This window comes from Trichomycterus rosablanca, chromosome 2, assembly GCF_030014385.1.
Source record: "Trichomycterus rosablanca isolate fTriRos1 chromosome 2, fTriRos1.hap1, whole genome shotgun sequence".
Classification (NCBI taxonomy): domain Eukaryota; kingdom Metazoa; phylum Chordata; class Actinopteri; order Siluriformes; family Trichomycteridae; genus Trichomycterus; species Trichomycterus rosablanca.
The window spans coordinates 36,902,870-36,928,913 of record NC_085989.1 but is presented as its reverse complement, the minus strand read 5'-3'; the positions used below and the strand labels follow the sequence as shown (position 1 = coordinate 36,928,913).

General features: G+C 38.3%; 2 protein-coding genes across 2 annotated transcripts in view; one reads left to right on the top strand and one right to left on the bottom strand.

The window, feature by feature from the left end:
* The first annotated feature begins 1,051 nt into the window (after positions 1–1,051).
* sp8a (sp8 transcription factor a) lies at positions 1,052–4,349 on the top strand. Its single transcript, XM_062990808.1, has 2 exons — positions 1,052–1,072; positions 2,267–4,349. Exons 1-2 carry the CDS (start codon positions 1,052–1,054, stop codon positions 3,554–3,556), a joined length of 1,311 nt encoding a protein of 436 aa, XP_062846878.1. The 3' UTR covers positions 3,557–4,349.
* A 6,138-nt stretch (positions 4,350–10,487) lies between these two features.
* itgb8 (integrin, beta 8) overlaps positions 10,488–26,044 on the bottom strand; it is a 36,373-nt gene continuing 20,816 nt past the window's right edge. The window contains exons 10-15 of the mRNA XM_062990807.1: positions 21,029–21,422; positions 18,728–18,950; positions 17,219–17,322; positions 17,024–17,122; positions 11,851–12,008; positions 10,488–10,613 (exon numbers count right to left, since the gene is read on the bottom strand). Of these exons, the coding sequence (XP_062846877.1) occupies positions 10,488–10,613; positions 11,851–12,008; positions 17,024–17,122; positions 17,219–17,322; positions 18,728–18,950; positions 21,029–21,422 (1,104 nt within the window). The remainder of the gene's footprint in view (positions 10,614–11,850; positions 12,009–17,023; positions 17,123–17,218; positions 17,323–18,727; positions 18,951–21,028; positions 21,423–26,044) is intronic.

Genomic DNA, 26,044 nt, shown 5'->3' with positions numbered 1-26,044 from the left:
TGAAGATTTAATTCAATCATTTTTATTCATCAAATTATTATTATTATTATTGTCATTATTATTATTATTATTATTATTATTATTATTATTATTATTATTATTATTATTATGCATTTAAATGAAGTAACTGATTCAAGTAAATCATGCTAATGTGCCGCCAGAAAAACAAACGAATAGAAATATAACATGTTTATATAAGGTTCAAAAACAAGCAAATGAACTAAAATGCAAAGGGATAACGAGGATGAAGTTAATTCCTTTTTTATGTGCGTACACCCACTTCCGCCCCTAGGGCAGGTCGACCACGCCTTCATAACGCACAGTGCCCCTGAGAACCCCACTTACAAATATTTGGATTCGGCGATGACAACAGAAAAAAACGCAACTGATAAAAGCCAATGATGTTGTAAAATGTAGGCTGCACCAATAAAAATGATAGGATATTTACTGACAAGATTGCCACTTCCAAAAGTTTTTGTTGGTACAGTACTTGGACAATTTGCCCTATTACCTTGTGCCCTGTTAATTAAACTTAAAACCTGAATTACAAAGTGGTAAACCCTCTAAACAATGCACTATAAAGTCATTCATTAAAATATAAGCTTGAACATACAGCCGGCTTAAAGGTCCAGTTATAAAACGACGAAAATAAAATGACTGGTAATTTAAGGCTTAAAATATTTATCTATAAGTCGTTAATGCGTTAAAACAGCAGTCACAGGCGCTCATAAAGAGGGTATCCCCATCAGTAAAAATGACCGGATTAGGTTTCACCCCCGTGCCCCGCCCACTTGTAGACTTTAACATCTGCACTTGTTGTGGAGCTTAAATACGTCATTGGTGAAGACCTCTCGATAGATCGCGCGTTCCAGAAACCCTGAGGAATCTGATTGGCTGAGCTCAAACCTGCGCAACTTCAAAGCCTGAGAGGAGCTACAACTGCACCAGGAAGGGCGACAGGAATCCGCACAACTCACTTCTCCTAACGAAACAACCCAGTCTTACGCAGCTTATAAATGTAAAAGGATTCTTAAAAGTGGACACCTCTGGTATGGCAACTTCACTTCTAGGGGTGAGTAAGAACTTGTCTTCTGCTTTTCTCCTACTGTTGTTGTCAAATAAGTTTCAAATAATTTTACTTTTAATTTCACTCAGTATGCTCAACACTTCGAACTAAAGTTATTTTAATTATTTATTGTTATTTAAAAGTATTGTAATACTTTCCCACATTCTAATACATTTAAATGTAGGGTCATATTGGTTTTCTTGAGCAACAATACTACAACACATTTTTTACACCTGCAGATTTGTGTAACCACCTCGTTGGTCACATGGCTTTCTTGTCTCTGTAACTTTCAACCCCATGCACATTCACAGGTCTGATCTACAGTGAAAGTGTTTTCTAAATTTGCTAAATTGTAACAGGCAACACTTTTGCTTATTTTACCAGTATGGGGCAGGAATGCCAAAAGATTCTTTAGAAAGTCTAATGCTTGAAATATTTTACTGTTATATCTTTGAAACATATTGTAAGATTTATCAAGGTATTTCATGGGTCGATGGTTTAAATGTTAACTTTTAGACCAAGTATACTGGTCTAAACGTGGTCAATTTTAGATTTCTCAGATCGGATTTTAATTAAAAATGTAATAATAATAATAATAACAACAACAAGAAGAATCTATATACGTTTTGCACACTCTGCCATTGTGGTCCTTATTTGTTGTTGGTAACCTGTGTAAAAAAGACCTTAAGTTTGGACCTCCTCACTTTTAAGTACTACACGTAACAGATTAGGGAATCCAGCGACAACTAAAATCTGTTTTTATATCTAATTAATGATAAGTTATAATAATAGTAATAAAAAACATACTTATTTCTGGTAAGCCTAAAATTTTAAATGTAATAGTTTGTTTTAACCTTTTTGTTGCTGCTCTAATAATGTCACCACACAAGAACATTCCACATATCACAACCCTAAAGGAAAAATATCAAAAACAAAATGTACATTGAGAAACCAAAGGGCTTTTGTATGACAACGTTATGGAGAATTATTTCTGGCGTCTTTATTATTATTATCTGTGTATATGACGCAATCCAGGAATTTAAATTTAAATTGCTAGAGTTTGAGAGAGTTTTAGTTTTCTATAAAAGCATTAATTTAATGGACAAATGAAACTTGGCAGTTGGTAGTAGAAATGTTTACTTATGTCTATTAACACAAACAAAACTAACAGCTCTTTATTTTGTGTTCTTAACCATACAGGAAGAGCCTAAGTTTGGATCTACTCCTCTAGCCATGCTTGCTGCTACCTGTAACAAAATCGGCAGCCCGAGCCCCACATCTGCCATGATTTCAGACAGCGCATCCTTCGGGAAAGGCTTTCATCCCTGGAAACGAGCATCACCTGGAAGCTGCAGCCTCGGTTCGAGTCTCTCGTCCCGTGGCGCAACTGGTCTTGCGGATTCCTTCAGCACCGGAGGCTCGCCAGTATCCAGCGTGTTCTCTTTAACCACCAGTGCGTCGACCAGCCCGTTCGTAAGTGACTACTCTGCCTTCCAAAGTTCAGTGTCAATCTCGGGAGGGTCCCAGGAACCGACTTCACAGCCCGTATTTATCTCCAAAGTTCATACTTCGGTAGACAGCCTACAGGGTATTTACCCAAGGATGGGAGTCGCGCACGCGTACGACTCGTGGTTCAAGTCGACTGGAGACGTGGGCGCATCGGCCAGCGCTTCTGCGTGGTGGGACGTGGGGACAGGATGGATCGACAATCCACTGGGTGCAAACGGCCTCCAGAGCTCGTTGCATTCCCCGCTAGGAGGTTACAACTCGGACTACACAACTGCGCTTGGCCACTCCGCATTTAGCGCCGCTTCCTCACCGCACCTGCTCGCCAGCGGACAGCATATAGTAGACGGGTTCAAGCCCGTTTTGCCTAGCTCGTATCCAGATCCCAGCCAGAGCTCGGTAGCGGGCGCGTCCGCTGCTGTAACCCTTGCAGGCTCTCCGCGTTCATCAGCACGACGCTACGCAGGCAGGGCGACGTGCGATTGCCCAAACTGCCAAGAAGCTGAGAGACTCGGACCGGCAGGTGCCAGTCTACGGCGCAAAGGGCTTCACAGCTGCCACATTCCAGGATGCGGCAAAGTCTACGGAAAGACGTCTCACCTCAAGGCGCACCTGCGCTGGCACACAGGGGAAAGGCCGTTCGTGTGCAACTGGCTGTTTTGCGGCAAGAGGTTCACGCGTTCTGATGAGCTGCAGCGGCACCTGCGCACGCACACCGGCGAGAAGCGATTCGCCTGCCCCGTGTGCAACAAGCGCTTCATGCGCAGCGATCATCTCAGCAAACACGTGAAGACGCACAGCGCAGGCGGAGATACCACATCCACCAGCGGAGCCTGCAAAAAGGGCAGCGACACCGACAGCGAGCAAAGCGCACCGGGCAGCCCAACGTGCCAGTCCCCAGATAACCCTGTAAACTACGCATCCAGTCCAGACGTCAAGCCCGAACGGCCACAGTTTAACCAACTGAACAATTTAAATATATAACCTGCCATGTAAAGTGTCAGGAGGTCCAGTAAGCAAGCAAATTAATCTTGGGGTTGAAAAGTGAAATGCGGAGGCATATACTGCATAAGTAGGTATAAAGATATAACCTACTTATAATCAAATATAGAATATTCACATCATCAAAAACCTTTAAAAAATGTAAAAGATTATTTTGTATGTCTCAGGTGTGGACAGGGAACCATAATGATAACCTAGAGACAGACCAATGTGCGTCAAAGAAACTTACTGAAAAATTTTCACGCTTATTTGCGTATTTGGTTTTATTTATACTGAGGCACTTTACTCCTAATATTTCAACACAAACGCTGTTTACTTCTTGTAAATTAATGCACAAACTCAGCTTAACAACACTGAGTGAATTCCATAAGATTTGTTTTCTCTTTACTTCCATCCTCATACAGCAATTTTTGTTTGTGAACAAACAGTGCTTAGTTACAAGAGGGTCTAAAAGGCATTCGAAATGTTGTAAATTGTACTCAGCAAATAAAAAAAAAACAATCTCAGTATGGATTATGTACCGTAGTTTTAATTTCTTTGTGATTCATAAATATCTCTGATATCTACAAGTTCGCTTATCTGTTCACCTGTTCACTTTCTCCTGAAAAACTAAAATTGTACATACGTGTCTCAGTTCTATTTATCCACGAGTTTGGACTGTACTTTGAAGTCTATCAGAGTCGCACTTTGAATTTATATTTATGATTTTAGAATAAAATCATGTCGATCAGGTTTTTATTTTTTTTATTTAATCTTTTTTGTTTGTTTGTTTAATTTAATTGCGCATGTGTGTTTGCATTTACTGACGATTGAGTTTAAGGTTAATATCTCGTAATAAAGTCAGATTTGGATTGACTACAAATTCAGTTTAATTCTTCTTTTTGTCTCCTGTGTGCTACCAAAATGAGTCAGATTTTGCTTTATTACCGTGAAACCAGTGGCTCTTTGAAGATAAATGTTAAGTATGTTATAGCAGTTTCTAAAATTGTCCTTGTGAGACATATAAACCCAATATAAAATAACAATGTTATATACTTAGCATTTTATAAATGGACAGTTGCATTTGACAAAACTGGAAACAATTTAACAAAAAGAAATTGTCATTTTCTGTAGCATATATTGTTAATTGAAAACTGTTTAGACATATCTCAGTTCCATTTCTATAGGATTTTGACGCGGCATTTAGGTTTATATAGATTTATAATCAATGTATGTTCTTTAAACTGACTTAAGAATTAACTTTTTAAACATTATTTATGAATGACCAGGGCGAATTCCCAGATACAGATGGCGAGCAAATAACTAAAGTTAAGCATCAATTTACTTTAAAACAAATCAACGACCAAACAATCAATTAAACTTTGGATATAACGTCTATTAAGCAACAAACTAACACAAGCTTGAAAGATTAATATGAGAACAAAATTGTTTCTGTAGTATTATTAACCCATTTAACGTAATTTTTTTCCAATAGGTTTTTTTTTTTATAAATGAAAACGCACAATTGTGGAACTTAACGCGTATAAATACTGTATTTCTTTAGTTTAAAGGTTGCGTCAATGTTTTACTGGCCTTTAAAAAGATAGGTTTAAACATTGTCAGGTCACACAGAAAACATCACAAACTTAGCAATTTAGAAACCAAAAGTTAAATAATACTTAGTTAGCGATGAGGGAAGAAGTTGAGAGTTTTGATGATGAACCGACTCTCTTAGAACGGGATAATAGTGAAGTTCTTATCTACATCTAATCAGCGTATCTTTACTGTTCAACTCATTGACCTGTGTGTTTCATTCTTTTTTTTATTACTTTTTTCATTCACATAAACATCTGTTTACTATGATTTGTAGGCGTTGTAAAAAGGCTTAAGTAATAATGTGTTTTGTAGGCTGTTCACACGCTGAGAATCATTGCCCTTAAAATTCGTAGATTAAAACAAGAGAGGATGCAACAGTGAGATAAAATGAAAAATACATTTCTTCTGAAAACATAAAACTACTTGAAAATGTTTAAGGCTTTACAATACAAATCACGTACATTTAAGATGAACATGGTCACAATTACAGAAACTTAAATAGGCCAGAAAAATATTTTGTTCAAATATGAACTAAATCCATTATTCTTTTACAGTTGTAAACCATTGGTGTCAAAAGATTAAGATTGCTACTAAACAGTAATGTCTAGAGACTTAAACGCATTACAAACATGCACTAAAATGACATGCATGTTTATGCGTTGATGTAGCCTAATCAAATAAAATTTTAGACCCATTATAAATATAACTATTTAGTAAATGAATACACAACTGTATTAAAAACAACACTAATTAAATTTGTTTGATTTACTAAGTTACGTTACATTTTTGAACTTGTTGGTTACTCTAGTTAGTAACTAACAACAAATATCATACTTGTTTAAAAAGCTATCAAGAGCTCTGGGTCTTTAGACTTGACCCTGCTTATAACACAGCTGATGTCAGGGTTTGACATAAGCAAACCATTTGTGGCGGATCAGACCAAACTTCAAATTCATATTTGCAAACTACTCGGTACTCACAAAAAATAACTGTAGTAGAATGTAGTCAGGCGAAAACTGCTAAGTTGAGAATTGCCAAGTTCTTCTGTTTATATATCGCCATATAGTTGTTTTCCCCACTGTCCTATAGAGTTCTCCTCTTAAATCTTCACCTCACCTTGGTCTTTCACATGCATATGAATAAAGACCTATCAATATACCAAAATTTTTTTACTTATTACAAACTGGAATACATCCTTAACAGCACGAGATGAACATTTTCCACCCGTTGGTTCTACTGTACATTTACATGTACATTTACATGTACATGTATGTACTCTTTGAACACAACTGCCTCAACTACATCTTTTACCTTTTTTAACACACCTGACTAAACTAATCAGACAAAAAAGTAAGGCATTTAATGGCTGAATATGGTATGTTTTTTTTTTTTCTGGTATGGGGGTTTATGTTGGACAACAGCTCTAACATGATAGTCTATCATGTTAGTTTCATGGATGACACAGTCATGCCTTTTAATGTTTACATTTACATGCTATTTAGTAGACAATTTAATATCCAAAGTGAGTTACAGTTATGACCACCATGCGAGTAATTAAAGGTTAAGAGCCTTGCTCAGGGGCCCAACAGTGGCAGCTTGGGATTTAACACTGTCCAACTTTCATATATGTATTTAAGTTTATTTGGGTACAGTATAAGCATTAAGTAGAGTTGATCTTAATTAGGAAGGTGATGAAACAACTGATAGTTTATAATAATTATTAATAATAGTAGCAGTAGTAGTAACAACAATACATAATAAAAATAATAATAATAATACATTTTCTCCTTATTGACAAAACAAAACAGAAAAAACTTGCACTGTTTTTTTTCAGAACACCTACTCTTTAAGAAGTGCTATAGAAGAGTACAAATCCAAAAGAAAGAATAACTCACAAACCATATGATTTTAACTCTAGTAATGAACTTCTTGGGTATATCAATAGTATTAAATTGTATCGTCCGCAAAAGTTGACGCTCGCGTTTGTTTTTGTGGATACTTAGTGCTCCCTGAAGGCCCTTAAAGAAACTGCAGCTTAAAAAAAACATTTAAAATCCAAATCTATTTGTCAATTCTACAAATCATAGTTATGTTGTATAATGTTATGAAAACAAGAATCTGATATTTATTAAATTCTCTTGCACCTTTATTAACTGACAAAAATACAAAGAAATTAACATTAAAACTTACTATTTGGCTGACCAACTTAATTGTATCTTGTGAATATAAACTGATTTCAAACTAATTCCGACGCCTGCAACACATAAAAATGTTGAAACGGTCAAAATAAAGACAATAAATTTTAAAGAACCATTTAAATGACTAAATCCTGCAATAGGCAGGTGAACTGGTAATAGGTACAAGTATTATGATGAAAAGCAGGATCCACCAAAGGTTCCCACCAAAGGTAAGCAATTATTTTTATTTATTTATTTTTTACAAAATTTGTGAGATAATTGTTAATCAGCTTATAAAGAACCTTTATCAAGAAGCGACTTCCACAGGGGACACGAGACACGTGTCTGTTTTGATTTTCCCCCACCCCGTTAAGTTCATTGGCTGGTTCCCTAATGTGTTCACCTGGTACCTATTTCCTTTGATTGGCGTCCTAGGAAATGTGTTGACCATTTTTAGCACCATGTTTTACTTGGTTCAGGAGTTCATGCAGTTCGGTTTATCTGATGGTTTTGTTCTTATTTGAACCGTGTCTGGTCATCAGAAATGACTGTAGAGGAAGAAAATGGAAAAGAAACTTAAATCTATATTTGATATAAAACAAGAAAAAGAATTACTAAAGCTAAGGTAGCAATGCCACTGATATAAGTTGATTTAAACGTTTACACTGGTCCTGTGTAATTGTACAATATGGGCCACTAGTGCATTTTTAAAGCACACATTTGACAAGATATCAATAAACCATTGTCTTATATTTTATTTACTCTTAAACTAAATACTTAATAGTAACAGAAAAAGAAATGACAATGAAAGTTTTAAATTTTTTTATTAAAAGAATGTATTTGTAAAATAAAATGATAGAAAAACAAAATTGTTATTAATAATAATGCCCATTCATTCAGTACTTTGAACACCACACTGCCATCAATAGCTGCATCTAAAAACAATGAAGTTGATTTCCACATCTGATGAATTAGTGTTCAGAAGAGTATAAAACTAACAGTGCATATCAACGATTCTTAGTAAAATTCTCAACAGCAACATTTTACAGACCAGTAACAAAGCCTAAACTAATAAAGCAAAATAACAAAATATAAAGTAGAAAATCAATAAATAACATTCTAGTGTGAGACGATGTCTGATGTAAACAGAGGTAAAACATGCCTAAGACCAAAGATTGCTATCTTCATTATGCCTTAGCATTATCGAGCCCGTTATTGAAACTCTTTAGTCTTCAGTACTTAATCATACTGCTGATTTCCAGCACATAAAATGGAACATTGCAGAATTTCAGTAGTTTGTCATTTACATGTGCAGCTTACATAGAAGTTCACATTAGCAAACATTCGACAAATATTCAAATTACCCATTTAAAAAAAGGAAAAAGGAAGGTGAGGAAAACAGCCACAATCCAAACAAGCGAGACAGTATAACTCCAGTTCTGAGTGAAACAACATATTTGAGATTAAGAAAGTGCAGCATGTAATTACTTTATATCAGAGCTACTTTGTACCACAATTAAGTCCAATTTAAATTACATTGACAGCTATAGTACCCATAATAACAATAAAAGCAGTGGTTAAGCACTTTTTAAAACATGTTTTCACTTACTCAGAATGCAGTTAGTCAGCCAAGACTTGACATATTTGCTTTTAAGTTTTGATATCCTGCAGAAGAAGAATGTATCCCCCCACAATACATTAAGAGGTAGAAGAGACTGAGGAAAAGAACATTATGACCAAATCTGACTCAACTTAAATTTTAGAGGTGTTTTAATTTATGGAATTATTCTACTATCCTTGTTTTATGCAGAATTGTTCATGTAAAAATTGATTGATCAATCAAAAAGATGTTTAAAAGAAGTTTGAAGCAAGTATTTATAAATCTGGTAATGTATTTATGGAAAACAGTTTAGAATAGCTAGACTTCTATTAAATGTTTGCTACATTGCTGTATTAGCTTCAGTGCAAATGAACACATCTGATTATTTGGGGTACAGACAAAAATGGGTACATTAAATTTTCAAATGAACCACTTCTTAATGGCTGCATTGAGCAGAATCATTTGGTCGCATCTTTACACCAGCTAGCAGCAATTTTATACAAAGTCTTAGCAAAATACCTTGCTACTATTTGAACTAGACAGTAGGAGTTGCGTTTGCAGTGGCAATAAGGTAATTCAAGCCTTGGAGGTAGTGGCCTACACTTAAAATATTCCCAGTCTATACCATTAGTACACCAGTTGCTAAGAGTCAGTGTTAAACGTATAGAAACTGGCCAAGGAAAAAAAAAATAGGTTTCATAAACAGACAGGTTAATAAAGGTTGCTGGTTTACTACTTGGATTAAATTCTCATGTAACTGGATATTTTGTAACTTAGTTTAAATAAATGACAAAGTAAGACATGATCATTGAAATCTGTTAATAATTCATCTAACAATGGAGCCTATAATTAGACCAACCCTAAACAAAAACTTAGTTTAGTAGATGGATGAGGGGCGACGTATAAAAGGTGAGATTAAGCAGTAGACAGGATGATCGAACCAGACAAGACTCGATACTCAGTTACATCTAAGGGCAATTTCAATGACCATCAACCGAATAATGACCAGAAGCAAAGATAGCAAGCAGGTCCTCAAAACCTCTCTCTACCACGTGTGCCACAATGTCACTCCAATTTTACCAAATGCAGCTTTAAAAACAAGTACAAGCATATCTGGGTCATCTCCATTTTGTCCACTAGGTGGCAGCCAAACACCAGACAAAAACATAACTAGCTCACCCTTAAGGTCTCGAAAGCAAAAGTAGTTAAGTAAAAACGTAGTGTTTCAAATACAAAAGAAAAATATATATTAATTTAAATAAAATGACGCATTTTTTAAATAAGTAAAACTGGAAAATATCTTAAAACTTAAATAACAGAATTCAGGTACCTTTGTCAGTTCCAGAGGCCAATAAAAACACAAAAACAAAACACAGATGTGAGCTGTCCGAACAAACAATCCATGAAAATAATGGTTCAGCCCTGCTAACCTCTCTGTATAAGAAATACAAGTATACAAGAACAGACAGCCAATCTATTTACACACACAATAAGAAATCTGCTCATTATATCTGTTTGTTAAATTGCTTATTGCTCATTTATGGATCTCTTTCTTCTTCTGTCATGGAAAGATGTCATGGAGGGGCATCTTGGGAATGTGAACATGCATCTCCATGGGGTGCTCAGGAAGACGGTCCCGTCTGTAAGTTATCGTCTTCTCACTGGCGGTGGGTGCGTATGACATAACCTGTGGCACAGAAAATTGGATTTGCATACTAATACATAGTTAAGATCAAGATTTAAACCATGAGCAAAAGAAATAGAGAATTTAAATTCTGAGCTCCAGAAATTTTGGCTCTTTTGGAAAATCTAATTATTGTGATTTCAGATTGTATAATAACATGAAAGTCTAGGTAAACCAATGTTACTAATAATGATGATAATAATAATAATGTTTGTTTATTTATTAGGATTTTACACTTTTGGTTACACAAGATTAATCAGTTCACAAGGTTATATCGAACATAGACATGGACAATGTAGTATCTCCAGATCACCTCACTTGCATGTCTTTGGACTGTGGGAGGAAACCGTAGGAAACCCACGAGGACACGGGGAGAACCTGCAAACTCCACACAGAAAGGACCCGGACCGCCCCACCTGGGGATCAAACCCAGGACCTTGTTGTGAGGCGACAGTGGTACCCACTTAGCCACCGTGCTGCACCAATAATAATAATAATAATAATAATAATAATAAATGTGGCCAAATTTTATACATTCAATAAAAGTATTTAGTATTTTTATTTGCTATTTAATATACTACTAGTCAAAAGATCCACTTTAAATTTACACAGATACAGTCTTTTGCATAAGCAAAAACATAATTACCTGTGTGTAAAATTGAGGCTTAATTTTGACCTTTTTTTTGGCCATCTCATTAATCTTTTTTACTCTAGAACATTTTAACTGGTTTTAAGATAGGAGCTACATCCAAAAGCCATAAATAACCCATATATACCCAAAAGTCTGATTCATCAGAACATTATTTTATGCCATTTTAGCCATGCATCTCTGTGCTTTTTCTTTTAGCAGAAACAATCTGAATGGGATGTAGAAACAAAGATGCAGTTCATAGCTTATTGTTTCTGTAACTGTCGTTCCTGCTGTTTTCAGGTCATTTTTTCGTCTGGCTTCTCTTCTATATCCTTAAGTTGTTTTAAAGAATGTTGTGAAATCTTGTATGCATTAAAATGCCTGGTTCCATTAACTTTAGGATTAAGATTGTTAAACCAATTGCACTGGCAGGAATGTTTAAAGTGTTTTCTCTGGCTCTCTAGTGTCTACTCATAGAAAATAGCCAACCAATGGAAAGTAGCCAACCATAGAAAGTAGCCAACCAATGGAAACATCTTTTTATAATTAAATGAGCATGCAACTGGAAACTGAAATGCTTGACAATTTATCTAATACAAAGACACCCACCTTACTGTCACTGTCAGTCTTATTTGACATTTCCTTCCATGAGCGGTTCTTGCCCCGAAGAAGCAAACGGACCACAGCTAGAATACCCAGACCGAGCACCACAGTGAGGAGGAAGATGCTGAGAAATGTCTTAAAGTGTCGAAGAATCGACATACATTCTAAGAAAACACAAAGAGAAAAGTTAATTCTAATGAAAGTATTTGGACTGAATTGTCACAAATGTCCACAGATATACTCCAAAACATTGTAAAAAACTTCTGTAAGTCGCTCTGGATAAGAGCGTCTGCTAAATGCTGAAAATGTAAATGTAAATGTAAAAAGCCTTTCCAGAACAGTAAAGGCCGTTATAGCTGCAACTTCTTATAAATGCCCATGGTTATGGGTGGAATGGGGTGTTCATGATCAGGTGTCCACATACTTTTGGTCATAAAGTGTATTTGTTTCAGGTTGGGATTGAGGAGAAAGTACAGGGTAAGTCAAAATTATGTTAACACTAATAGATCTATTCTCCGCGAAATGTGTCCAGGCTTTAAATGGTACTGTTGCTCGCTGTTTTTTGTGTGTTGAACATGATGGCGAACAGGTTGAGAATGTCCCATAGATCATCTTACACATATGAAGTACTGTATGTTTTGTGAATAAATGGTTTCCGCCATTCACGTGTTAACATAATATTGACTCACCCTGTATTTAAAGCTTTGAAATATTAGGCTTAAATATGGTAAGGTTTGATTTAGGCTAATTTAAGTAAAGCAACCAAGACACATTGTCAGGTAAATTTTTTGACTAATCTGGCAACCCTACATACAAAACCAAGTAACCAGCAATAACTAAATAGACTATGGAATGCCCACTAGTAAACAATCGCTGCTGTAAAAAAAGTGCATGCTAACTGGACAGAGCTAAAACTAAAAGATCAAACGAGATCTTCACAAGTGTTAAAGCACAAGCAGCAGCCTCCACAGCTGCTGTCCACTCCGTTATCACAGATTGTGAAATTCAGTAGAATTGGCACTGAGCCATTTTACCAAATACAAAGAGGCTAAAGTACTGAATTGACCCTTCTTTGTGTTGCCATAGTGATCTGGCAGTGGAGGCAGGGAGCAGGAGACTGAGGAAGCTCGACCTCATCAGGGGAACAGGGATGACTGCATGCTCGCTCACACACACACACAAAGGCCTGCACTGTTTTCATACCACAAACATCAATTGAGGGGTGCAGTTACTGTGACATTTGTGGGTGAATACAAAAAAGAACATGAAGGACACTAAGCAGGAGAGGAACATTTAAAAACAACATATGGCTGAGAACAAGATGGCAAGCTGGTACAATCAATCCCATCTACTCAACTCAGACAGCAGACATTAAAGTGTCACTTATATACAGTGTATCACAAAAGTGAGTACACCCCTCACATTTCTGCAAATATTTCATTATATCTTTTCATGGGACAACACTATAGAAATTAAACTTGGATATAACTTAGAGTAGTCAGTGTCTAAGTGTAAACAGTGTTTACTGTCTTCTGAAAATAACTCAACACACAGCCATTAATGTCTAAATTGCTGGCAACATAAGTGAGTACACCCCACAGTGAACATGTCCAAATTCTGCCCAAAGTGTCAATATTTTGTGTGACCACCATTATTATCCAGCACTGCCTTAACCCTCCTGGGCATGGAATTCACCAGAGCTGCACAGGTTGCTACTGGAATCCTCTTCCACTCCTCCATGATGACATCACGGAGCTGGTGGATGTTAGACACCTTGAACTCCTCCACCATCCACTTGAGGATGCGCCACAGGTGCTCAATTGGGTTTAGTCCATCACCTTTACCTTCAGCTTCCTCAGCAAGGCAGTTGTCATCTTGGAGGTTGTGTTTGGGGTCGTTATCCTGTTGGAAAACTGCCATGAGGCCCAGTTTTCGAAGGGAGGGGATCATGCTCTGTTTCAGAATGTCACAGTACATGTTGGAATTCATGTTTCCCTCAATGAACTGCAGCTCCCCAGTGCCAGCAACACTCATGCAGCCCAAGACCATGATGCTACCACCACCATGCTTGACTGTAGGCAAGATACAGTTGTCTTGGTACTTCTTACCAGGGCGCCGCCACACATGCTGGACACCATCTGAGCCAAACAAGTTTATCTTGGTCTCGTCAGACCACAGGGCATTCCAGTAATCCATGTTCTTGGACTGCTTGTCTTCAGCTTCAACTGTTTGCTGGCTTTCTTGTGCGTCAGCTTCCTTCTGGGATGACGACCATGCAGACCGAGTTGATGCAGTGTGCGGCGTATGGTCTGAGCACTGACAGGCTGACCTCCCACGTCTTCAACCTCTGCAGCAATGCTGGCAGCACTCATGTGTCTATTTTTTAAAGCCAACCTCTGGATATGACGCCGAACACGTGGACTCAACTTCTTTGGTCGACCCTGGCGAAGCCTGTTCCGAGTGGAACCTGTCCTGGAAAACCGCTGTATGACCTTGGCCACCATGCTGTAGCTCAGTTTCAGGGTGTTAGCAATCTTCTTATAGCCCAGGCCTCAGAGAGTTCTTTGCCATGAGGTGCCATGTTGAATATCCAGTGGCCAGTATGAGAGAATTGTACCCAAAACACCAAATTTAATAGCCCTGCTCCCCATTTACACCTGGGACCTTGACACATGACACCAGGGAGGGACAACGACACATTTGGGCACAATTTGGACATGTTCACTGTGGGTGTACTCACTTATGTTGCCAGCTATTTAGACATTAATGGCTGTGTGTTGAGTTATTTTCAGAAGACAGTAAATCTACACTGCTATACAAGCTGTACACTGACTACTCTAAGTTATATCCAAGTTTCATGTCTATAGTGTTGTCCCATGAAAAGATATAATGAAATATTTGCAGAAATGTGAGGGGTGTACTCACTTTTGTGATACACTGTATGTACAGTGTATGTACAGTGTATCACAAAAGTGAGTACACCCCTCACATTTCTGCAAATATTTAAGTATATCTTTTCATGGGACAACACTGACAAAATGACACTTTGACACAATGAAAAGTAGTCTGTGTGCAGCTTATATAACAGTGTAAATTTATTCTTCCCTCAAAATAACTCAATATACAGCCATTAATGTCTAAACCACCGGCAACAAAAGTGAGTACACCCCTAAGAGACTACACCCCTAAATGTCCAAATTAAGCACTGCTTGTCATTTTCCCTCCAAAATGTGATGTGACTCGTTAGTGTTACTAGGTCTCAGGTGTGCATAGGGAGCAGGTGTGTTCAATTTAGTATTACAGCTCTCACACTCTCTCATACTGGTCACTGAAAGTTCCAACATGGCACCTCATGGCAAAGAACTCTCTGAGGATCTTAAAAGATGAATTGTTGCGCTACATGAAGATGGCCAAGGCTACAAGAAGATTGCCAACACCCTGAAACTGAGCTGCAGCACAGTGGCCAAGATCATCCAGCGTTTTAAAAGAGCAGGGTCCACTCAGAACAGACCTCGCGTTGGTCGTCCAAAGAAGCTGAGTGCACGTGCTCAGCGTCACATCCAACTGCTGTCTTTGAAAGATAGGCGCAGGAGTGCTGTCAGCATTGCTGCAGAGATTGAAAAGGTGGGGGGTCAGCCTGTCAGTGCTCAGACCATACGCCGCACACTACATCAAATTGGTCTGCATGGCTGTCACCCCAGAAGGAAGCCTCTTCTGAAGTCTCTACACAAGAAAGCCCGCAAACAGTTTGCTGAAGACATGTCAACAAAGGACATGGATTACTGGAACCATGTCCTATGGTCTGATGAGACCAAGATTAATTTGTTTGGTTCAGATGGTCTCAAGCATGTGTGGCGGCAATCAGGTGAGGAGTACAAAGATAAGTGTGTCATGCCTACAGTCAAGCATGGTGGTGGGAATGCCATGGTCTGGGGCTGCATGAGTGCAGCAGGTGTTGGGGAGTTACATTTCATTGAGGGACACATGAACTCCAATATGTACTGTGAAATACTGAAGCAGAGCATGATCCCCTCCCTCCGGAAACTGGGTGGCAGGGCAGTGTTCCAGCATGATAATGACCCCAAACACACCTCTAAGACGACCACTGCTTTATTGAAGAGGCTGAGGGTAAAGGTGATGGACTGGCCAAGCATGTCTCCAGACCTAAACCCAATAGAACATCTTTGGGGCATCCTCAAGCGCAAGGTGGAGGAGCGCAAAGTCTCGAATATCCGCCAGCTCCGTGATGTCGTCATGGAGGAGTGGAAAAGCATTCCAGTGGCAACCTGTGAAGCTCTGGTAAACTCCATGCCCAGGAGAGTTAAGGCAGTTCTGGGAAATAATGGTGGCCACACAAAATATTGACACTTCAGGAACTTTCACCAAGGGGTGTACTCACTTTTGTTGCCGGTGGTTTAGACATTAATGGCTGTATATTGAGTTATTTTGAGGGAAGAATAAATTTACACTGTTATATAAGCTGCACACAGACTACTTTTCATTGTGTCAAAGTGTCATTTTGTCAGTGTTGTCCTATGAAAAGATATACTTAAATATCTGCAGAAATGTGAGGGGTGTACTCACTTTTGTGATACACTGTACATATACATTTAAAGTACGTACGTATATACACACATAGTATAAACCATTTAAACTATTTCCAGTGAGGCTGGGTCATTTTGTACAATGCAATACAAAACACAATCTGTGATTTGTTGATTGTCTTGAGCCTTTCTTTACCAGACAAAAGTAAAAATGAATTACTTTTAATATTTTGACATACCAACCGAATTGTATTTTGTAAATATAAACAAATTCTGAATTTGATGCTTTCAAAACACTTAAAGTTAGGATGGGGGCAAAGCATTCAAGTTACACCATGATGGAAATCCTGGTGGGTCATGGCTCACCAGTCTGAGAATTAACAATCAGTTCAAACAGAACATTTATCAATACAAGACTGCAAATATGAGGAATCTTCAAAATGTTTCTGCACTTTCATATTTTGGTTGGAAACAGTGAGGGTGGGAGGAGTAGTAATCGGTCAAGTCTGGAAGACTGAGAGAGAGCTTATAGTCCGAATTAAGCACCATCTGATTTCCATATTTCCATATATTCCCTTTTATATAAATGCCTCCCAGCCCGGACAGTATAATGTATATAAAGCCTTCAGCCTTACCTGCACGTCTGCTAATTTGTAGTGTGTCCAGATCCACATGGAACCTGAAGATACACTGATCCCTGCGATGATACAAACAGTACTTTCCTTTAATCAGTACTGCAAAAGACACAGAAGAGACAGAACAGATGTTTTATTCTCAGTGTGATGTGACCATCTTCACATTATTATACACACTTCCAGCTATTGACATACCAGTGATTTCATCAACATAAACCACCAGTGATGTGCAGCTTCTGTTGCATTGCTGTGTACTCTCCAGTACAAGGCCTTTAGACAGGTGGCAGTCCACACAACTCCTGGAATAAACAAATAACAAGGCGTGACAGATTAATACATTGTTATTTTTTAGACGTAGTATCTAGTGCATTTCATGTAGTTTGTGGTGCATTTTGTAGTTTGAACCAGTTAAAAACCATAAGCACATGGCAACAAAAAGCTTGCTTGTCTTTGTACAGTGTCAAGTGCCTGTTTGTTTTGGATTTTCTTGTATTACATCTGACTATGAAGGCGAGTAGGTGCTGCATAGCAGTATGGGATCTACAGACCTGGATTTGATTTTGGCTTGCAGTTACTGTCTGTGAAGTGTTACGAATGTGCTCCTTACATATGTGTGTTTTTCTTCAGTTACTCTGGTTTTCTCTAAACTTCCTTAAACATTATAGTAGGTGGATGGCTGGTTAAATGATTAGTAACTCTGTGGCTTTGGGATGGATTGACACTAAAAGGCTAATAACATTGTCATATTTAATTTTCACAGGTTTAACTTGCTTGGTATTTAAGTGACCAGCAATGTACTATTAAGCAGAGTAAGCAAATGTTTTTCTAAGAGAGTTAACTTAGTGGTGTCACATGATCCAAACATGGCAGCCATCTTGACAGCAAGACCCAAGAGTTTTGTTTTTGTAGGAGTAACAGAGCAGTTTGATATTCCCTTAATGGTTTAGGAAAGTTGTTCCACACAATAGGGCTATTTCAATAGAGTGTCAAGGGATTGTTTTGGTGGAGCAACATATCAGCATATCAACATATAAAGCATTTTGGCAACTATACTAAGTAGGGTTATCAGGAGAAAGATCATCTGATGTAATTCCCTGTATTAGATGTGGCAAACAGTAATTTACTTTCTATTGGTATGTTTTACACAAAGCTAAAACAATTACAATGGCACCATTGGAGAAATACGTACATACACTCTTTTTATTTGAATTTAAAGAATATTCTAAATGATTTAGTTAGGATGTGGTGACTGCTATTATCAATCATAGACAAGACATGATTTGACATTTGGTGTGGAGCAACTTAAGTGGCCTGCAATAAGCTGCACTACATCAGTGAGAATTTCATCAAAATAGCATTTGTGATTTTAGGCAAAGTGTCAATAAATATCCTGTGCAAAGCCTTCTCAGAACAGTGTGTTATAAACAAATGTTAATGTTTGAGTTTTACGTTTGGCCATATAATGTTAACATTGCCACAAGTCGTGCCATTTTTTTATTTTGAGGGAAGCCACTGCAAGATCCTGGTGAGAAAGACTATAGATAGCCATATAGGTACTGACTAAGGTGTAGAAAAAGAAATTTGCATTGCGTCTTCATGTATTGTCTTTTTACCATTTGACATTGTTGGAAAGTACAGTAGTCCAATCTACAGAAAATACTTGAGAGATAAAGCTATAACACAAAGAAAGCGGAAGTTATTTACCAATGTGATTGACAGGAGTTAGAGCAGGTGGGGCATTTCTCACAGAACTTTCCAGAATGCAGCTGGTCATCACACACACACTTGCCACATACACACTGGCCATTCCCACTGCACACTAAGCCATCAGCCGACATGCAGCTTTCTGGAGAGACTGGGCAGCCACAACTCTCACCTGTCCAGCCAGCCTGGCATGTGCATTTTCCTGAGACACACTGACCGTGACCTATCATCGAAAACACACAAAAAGTACAGACAATAAAGGTTAAAATTAAAAAACGCATTTGTTAAAATAGTACTAGATAGACAGATAGATTAGATAGACAGACAGACAGATTAGATAGACAGACAGATAGATATATAGAAAGACAGACAGACAGACAGACAGATACTTTACGTAGCTACTGTAAAGTATGCAGCTGGCATCTAGACTTATGTATACTCAGCTAACTCAGCTTTGCACAATGCTTCTGGTTTCCCTTAGTACAGAGCATTATTAAAATGAGCTTTTTAGGTTTTTGTACATCTAAAAGTATATAGCTATATATAGCAGAAAGACATATTTAATAATAATTTGTATATTGTTATAGGAATGTTTTACACTCTTATAAATAAAGGTGACAGCTGGAAGAAGAAATGGCTCTTTAGGGCAAGCAATAAATCAACCACTTTTTGCAATTCATGCTTTTGTAGAAAACCATGTTTGATTATTGTGACATTTTAGTTTTACAATTCTTTTAAGGTAGTTCTTAAAAATATCTTAATGATTATTCAGATCATCAAAAATATATTTTATAGAGAGCATCACATTAAAATGGTATAAATTTATTCCTCTATTACTCTACAAACAAACCCAAAAAGATTCATCAGACCTAGATGGTTCTTTAACAGCCTGGTTATAAAATCTAACATAAAATACAACAATCAATTTTTATCTGACATTTTTTTCAAAGTGACTTACAGTTATGACTAAATACCAAGCAAGCAATTGAAGGTTAAAGGCCTTGCTCAAAGGCCCAACAGCTGCAACTTGGCAACAGTGGGGACTGAATTACTAGACTATTATTTTAACCACTGAGTTATCAATGCCACACAAAAACAACAAAGTTTAGACATTACAGTTATCAACTTCCAGATTTTTTATTGTTTGGACCTTTTAGTTTTCTGTTTTTTTCTGTTTATGCATTTCCCTCAATTTTCCTATCAATCTAAATGTATCCAATTACCAGATCGTACTTCACCTCTAATGCTGCAGACCTTCCACTCCAGACCTTGACATGCCCCCTCCGACACGTGTGCAGTACTGGCTACAGCTTTTTTAAAGTAAATAAGCTGTAATTCAAGCTGGAATTAAAAGTGAAATTAAATAGATTTTTTCATGATACACATACACTGATCAGGCATAACATTATGACCACCGAATATTGTGTTGGTCCCCCTTTTGCTGCCAAAACAGCCCTGCAACTGCTATGCACTGTGTATTCCGACACCTTTCTATCAGAACCAGCATTAACTTCTTCAGCAATTTGAGCTACAGTAGCTCGTCTGTTGGATCGGACCACACGGGACAGCCTTCGCTCCCCATGTGCATCAATGAGCCTTGGCTGCCCATGACCCTGTTGCCGGTTTACCAATGTTCCATTCTTGGACCACTTTTGATAGATACTGACCACTGCAGACCGGGAACACCCCACAAGAGCTGCAGTTTTAGAGATCCGACCCAGTCGTCTAGCCATCACAATTTGGCCCTTGTCAAACTCGCTCAAATCCTTTCGCTTGCCTATTTTTCCTGCTTCTAACACATCAAGTTTGAGGATAAAATGTTCACTTGCTGCCTAATATATTCCACCCACTATCAGGTGCCGTGATGAAGAGATAATCAGTGTTATTCACTTCACCTGTCAGTGGTCATAATGTTTTGCCTGATTGGTGATGTTAGCTAGTTTGCTGAATATGTAGCTAAGCCAGTTAGCCAAAATATTTTAATTTCTTTAATCACTTACTTAATTGTTGGCCAGTTTAGGATATTTTGCTAATTGCTAGCAAAATTTACTAGGTTGTTTCTAGAACCCTTTCTCAAGCAAAGAATCTTTTTGGTACCTTCATTTTTAAGAGTGTATGTTAGTATTATTTATACAACTTCAAACTAATCTACAGTAACACTGATTTACCTGAAATACCTTTTTTGTACTTTAATATACCCTGAGTTGCTGAAAATTTTGACTTTCTCTTTTGGGATTAATAAAGTACTCTATCTGTCTGTCTGACTGTCTCTCTGTCTATCTATCTGTTAGAAGCACACACCTCCACACACTAGACCCCCATCGTAGGGACAAGAGAAGTCATCCTTTTCACAGAATTTTCCGTAGACAGAACCGAGGTTGCTGTGGTCACACACACATGCTCCACACATACAGGTTCCTCTCCCACTGCAGACCAGTCCACTCCTTTCATCATGACAACTGTCAATAAATGTCTTATCAGACATCAGATAGGCTCTTGGTACACAGTAAGGTTCTGGATCATCATGGCAACTTCCCGTCTCTCCACAATGACACCCACAGGCTTGCTGTATTCGCACAGTCACAGATTCATTAAATCCCACAGGCTTCACCATCATCAGAATTTCTGGCTCGCTCTCCTTCTGCAGTTCCTCAACTGGACATGTTCGCATTCCAACTGTGATGTTAAAAAAGACCTTGAAGAAGAACAAAGCAGATAAGTGTGGAATTCAGGGAAATGTAGTGCTATTTTTGATACATGAAAGCTTTCTGTAATCTCAGTTCTGGAGTGTTCATGCATAGTTTGATCCAGAGTTTTTCATTAAAGATATACATATATGGTAATCACAATTCTTTCTTTTATTATAAATGAAACATAAACTGTCATGTTTATAATTAATGACATGGTATGGCATGAACAAACCTTTTTACACTTTCTGTAGCTAAATTGTTCATTTGTTTCAATCATTAATTGATTCACCTCTGTGAGCATTAACAGGTGCTTTCTCCCAATTTCAGGTCTTCCCAGAAATGTGTCTTGGTAATCAGAAGATAGCAAATAGCTCTCTATTTCCTCAACTGCTCCCGTTAGGGGTCGCCAGCGGATCGTGATACGCATTATTGATTTGGCACGGTTTTTTTACACCGGATGCCCTTCCTGACACAACCCTCCCTATTTATCCCCATTTATTGGGACCGGCACTACAATGCACTGTTTTATGCATCCTAGCGGCTAGGTACCTATAGGACAATTTAGTATCTCCACTTAGCCTGGCTGTATGTTTTTGGACTGTGGGAGGAAACCGAAGCACCTGGAGGAGACCCATGCAGACACAGGGAGAACATGCAAACTCCACACAGAAAGGACCTGGACCACCCCACCTGGGGATCGAACCCAGGACCTTCTTGCTGTGAGGCCACAGTGCTACCCACTTAGCCACAGTGCCGCCCAGAAGATAGCAAATAGCAAACACATGTTTTGACTTAATTTTATAATACCCTGCACAGGTTTCCAGTGCCAGAGAAAAAAAAAACACATACTCTTTGTATTGATACCGTCTCACCGGGGTCCATAAATCTGGGCAGCGCTTAATGATATCAAAATATTATCAAGGAAATTTGGAATTGAACAGCCTCAATGTCAAAAAGTTGTGGCTCATTCACAGTTCATGGATTTTATAAAGTGTCAATGAGATACAAAATATCTAATTTCAGTGCGGTTCCTGCATTCAAAGGCTACAAAAGATTGCCATCAAATAATATTTTTATGGAACCAATTGTTATTTTCCATTTAATTCTGTTTATTTATTTAAAAGAATGTTGGCCCTTCTTGCTGTGAGGCAACTGTGCTACCCACTGTGCCACCTACTGCTCCACAATTCTACTATTTATTTAAAATTGAAATCCTGAATGATAAAGAGATGCCTTTGCATTGCAACATTGCTACAAAGCCTATTATAACCCTGAACTCAGATTACATATCACGTATCTTACTCTGAAAGCTTGTATTATACTAATAACATGTGACCTCTGCTTATTGAAGCTTTTTCCTGTAAACTGTATTGTAATCCTCTGCTCAGAACAGTCTAATCACCTTCTTGAGAACACAGTATTGATTCAGGACCTGGCCTTGAACGATACACATAATATCGAAAGCAGGCAACACAAAACAGCAAACCGGTTCTTCTAGGGACATGGGTAATTAGATACTAAGTCACTGGTATAAGGCGGCAGTATTTTTGAGTTATTTCCTAAGTTTATTGTGGGTGATTTGAAAATCTACCAGGGTAAAATTATACATACAGCAACTTCACCAACTTTGTACATCAACAAAATATGTTTTATTAAGTAATTTTTCACTGTTTGGATAAAAGAACTGGGGCACCCCTCTCTAATAATTGAATTCATGTGTTTTAGCAACAACAGCTGCTAACAGGTGTAACAAATCAATTATAAAAATAAATTTTATGTTTCCAACTTCAAAAAGCTTGGTTGCGTCCGAAATTGCATACTTCCATACTGAACAGTACGCGAAAGCAGTAAGCAAGAGCGGGTAGTGTGTCCGAATACTAAGTATTCATTAAACAGTAAACATACTGCACACTTGCGTACTGAAAGTGCTTACTGCTTTATCGGCCAAGCAGTGCGCACTGCCTCCAATGTAGTACGTACTGTTTAAGTATGTGATTTCGGATGCAGCCCTTGTTTTAAAGCAACTCCAGTGGCCTGCACAGAGCCCTGACCTCAGTGAGCACCTTTAGAATGAACTGGAACATCAAATTAAGGCCTTCCTGACCAACATCAGTGTCCAGCTATATAAATGCTTTTTTGACAAAATTACATAAATTCCCACATACATACTTTGTGAGAAGCCTTTTGAGAAGAGTGGCTGTTGTTACATCTGATTAGCTCACATAAAAGAGCCCAGTTGATGCAGCTGGATATTCCGCTAGCACACCAGCCCCGAGATTCTGAACTTCTCGGTTCAACTTGGCGTTGCCAACAGTCAGCTGGGCGCCATCTAGCGAGCATAAGTGGCAGTGCCTGTAAAAGACACTAAATGGCCACTGTGTCTGCTAAGGTGGGATGACCGAACTATGTGGGTGGGGTCTTCAAACGCTGTGCAATGACCCTGTGCAGAGTGCACAAGCGAAAAGAAGGGGTTCGCTGGGATTGCACACGGGTCGGAATAGGCGTGAGCAGGAAACATACCCTCCTCGAATGAAATAAGGATCCCTCAGCAGCGGAAGACAAACTGACTACTTCAAATTGTGAGAAAATGGGAGAAAATGCATAAATAAATATAAAAAAAGAGAAAAGATCACATAGAGGTCATTTTTTTTTAAATACAGTTCGTTTCTAAAATGGGGTGTTTACAAACTCATAGTCAGGTTTCCAAATACTTTTGACCATATAGTGTATTTGTGGCATGGACTCCTAATTTTGTGTTATGAAGGTTGTCTACAGCTGGCCCTAAATCTTAGTTGCATCTTAGTTTGACTGCACCTATTAGACTAATCTACATGCATTACAGAGGAAAGGGTTAAGCTCTGTACAGTTCACAAAAAGCAGGTCATTCATTTTTTAAATGTCTTGTGTCATGGTTTTAGTTTCCCCTCCTGGGGTTGTGATTCCCAAAGCAAAATTTGGCACGTCAGTTTGTTTTGTTTCCTTGGTCTTTCACCGCCCCTCCTCTGTGATTTGTTCTTTTGTTCACTGTATGCACCTTTTGTGTTCTTGTTCACGGCTTTTTGTCCACATGATCAAGTTTGGTTTCTGTATGTCTAGATTGTATTGTTCCATAGTTTTCAGTGATTTACCCATGGCTATTATTTTTACTTCTGATCAACGACTTTCCCTGTACTTTACTGTCTACTTGTGTGCTAACCTACGCTAGGGATGAACTACTATTGTGAATGGATTTTGCCCAATATAACACTGCACTTGCATCTTGCCTCAACACACCTATCATAACACCAGGAGTATTACCTGGAACAAGATCAAAGCAAATTGTGCAAGAACAAGGAACAGTGGTATTTGGTATGGCTGGAAATTAAACCTAATCTGTCTGCTTATGCTGAAAGGAAATGTGTCTGAATGGAATCCAAGAACCACCAAAAGACTGTCATGCCTGCATGTCCATTATACATGTATGTAAACTTTCAACAGCAACCCCTACAATTACTGACTGTAGTCCATCTGTTTCTCTACATGCTTTGTTAGCCTTCTTTCATGCTGTTCTTCAATGGTCAGGACCCCCAAAGGACCACTACAAAGTAGGTATTATTTGGGTGGTGGGTCATTCTCAGCACTGCAGTGACACTGACATGGTGGTGGTGTGTTAGTGTGTGTTGTGCTGGTATGAGTGGATCAGACACAGCAGCGCTGATGAAGTTTTTAAACACCTCACTGTCACTGCTGGACTGAGAATAGTCCACCAACCAAAAACATCCAGCCAAGGGTGCCCCATGGGCAGTGTCCTGTAACCACTGATAATGTCTAGAAGATGACCAACTCAAACAGCATCAACAGATGAGCGATCGTCTCTGACTTTACATCTACAAGGTGGACCAACTAGCTAGGAGTGTCTAATAGAGTGGACAGTGAGTGGACACGGTATTTAAAAACTCCAGCAGCGCTGCTGTGTCTGATCCACTCATACTAGCACAACACACACTAACACACCGCCACCATGTCATTGTCACTGCAGTGCTGAGAATGATCCACCACCTAAATAATACCTGCTCTGTGCTGGTCCTGTGGGGGTCCTGACCATTGAAGAACAGGGTGAAAGCAGGCTAAAAAGGTATGTAGAGAAACAGGTGGACCACAGTCAGTAAATGTAGAACTACAAAGTGCTCCTATATGGTAAGTGGAGCTGATAAAATGGACAGTGAGTGTAGAAACAAGGAGGTGGTTTTAGTGTTATGGCTGATCGGTGTACATGCATGTAAACTTTCAACCACAACCCAGGACACAGTAGGGCCCAACTGATATACTGGTTGTCTAAAATCCTGGCCAATATTAGAGTTTTTATATTGGGTTATTATGAAATACAGTAAGTGTTTATTGTAAGTTAAAGAGTGATTGCTAATGTTACAGTTGCTTACAGTTTCACACATATGACGTTTATGTGAGTTTCATGTCTTCTTAAGTTAGAAAAGAAATATTTCCTGTGATTTTAGTTCATAAATTCTTTAAATCTGTATTACAGTATCCATATATGTTAGTTCTAAATGCATGGGGCAATAAATGAAGTAATGAAAAATAATATATAGACATATGTCAAATGCAAGCTATAAACAGCATAACACATCTT

What these genes read in the sequence shown, in the direction of transcription:
- sp8a (XM_062990808.1), top strand. Translation starts at nt 1,052, where the DNA reads ATGGCAACTTCACTTCTAGGG. An exon ending in TGGCAACTTCACTTCTAGGG is followed by an intron (nt 1,073 to 2,266) that starts GTGAGTAAGAAC and finishes TTAACCATACAG; the next exon opens with GAAGAGCCTAAGTTTGGATC.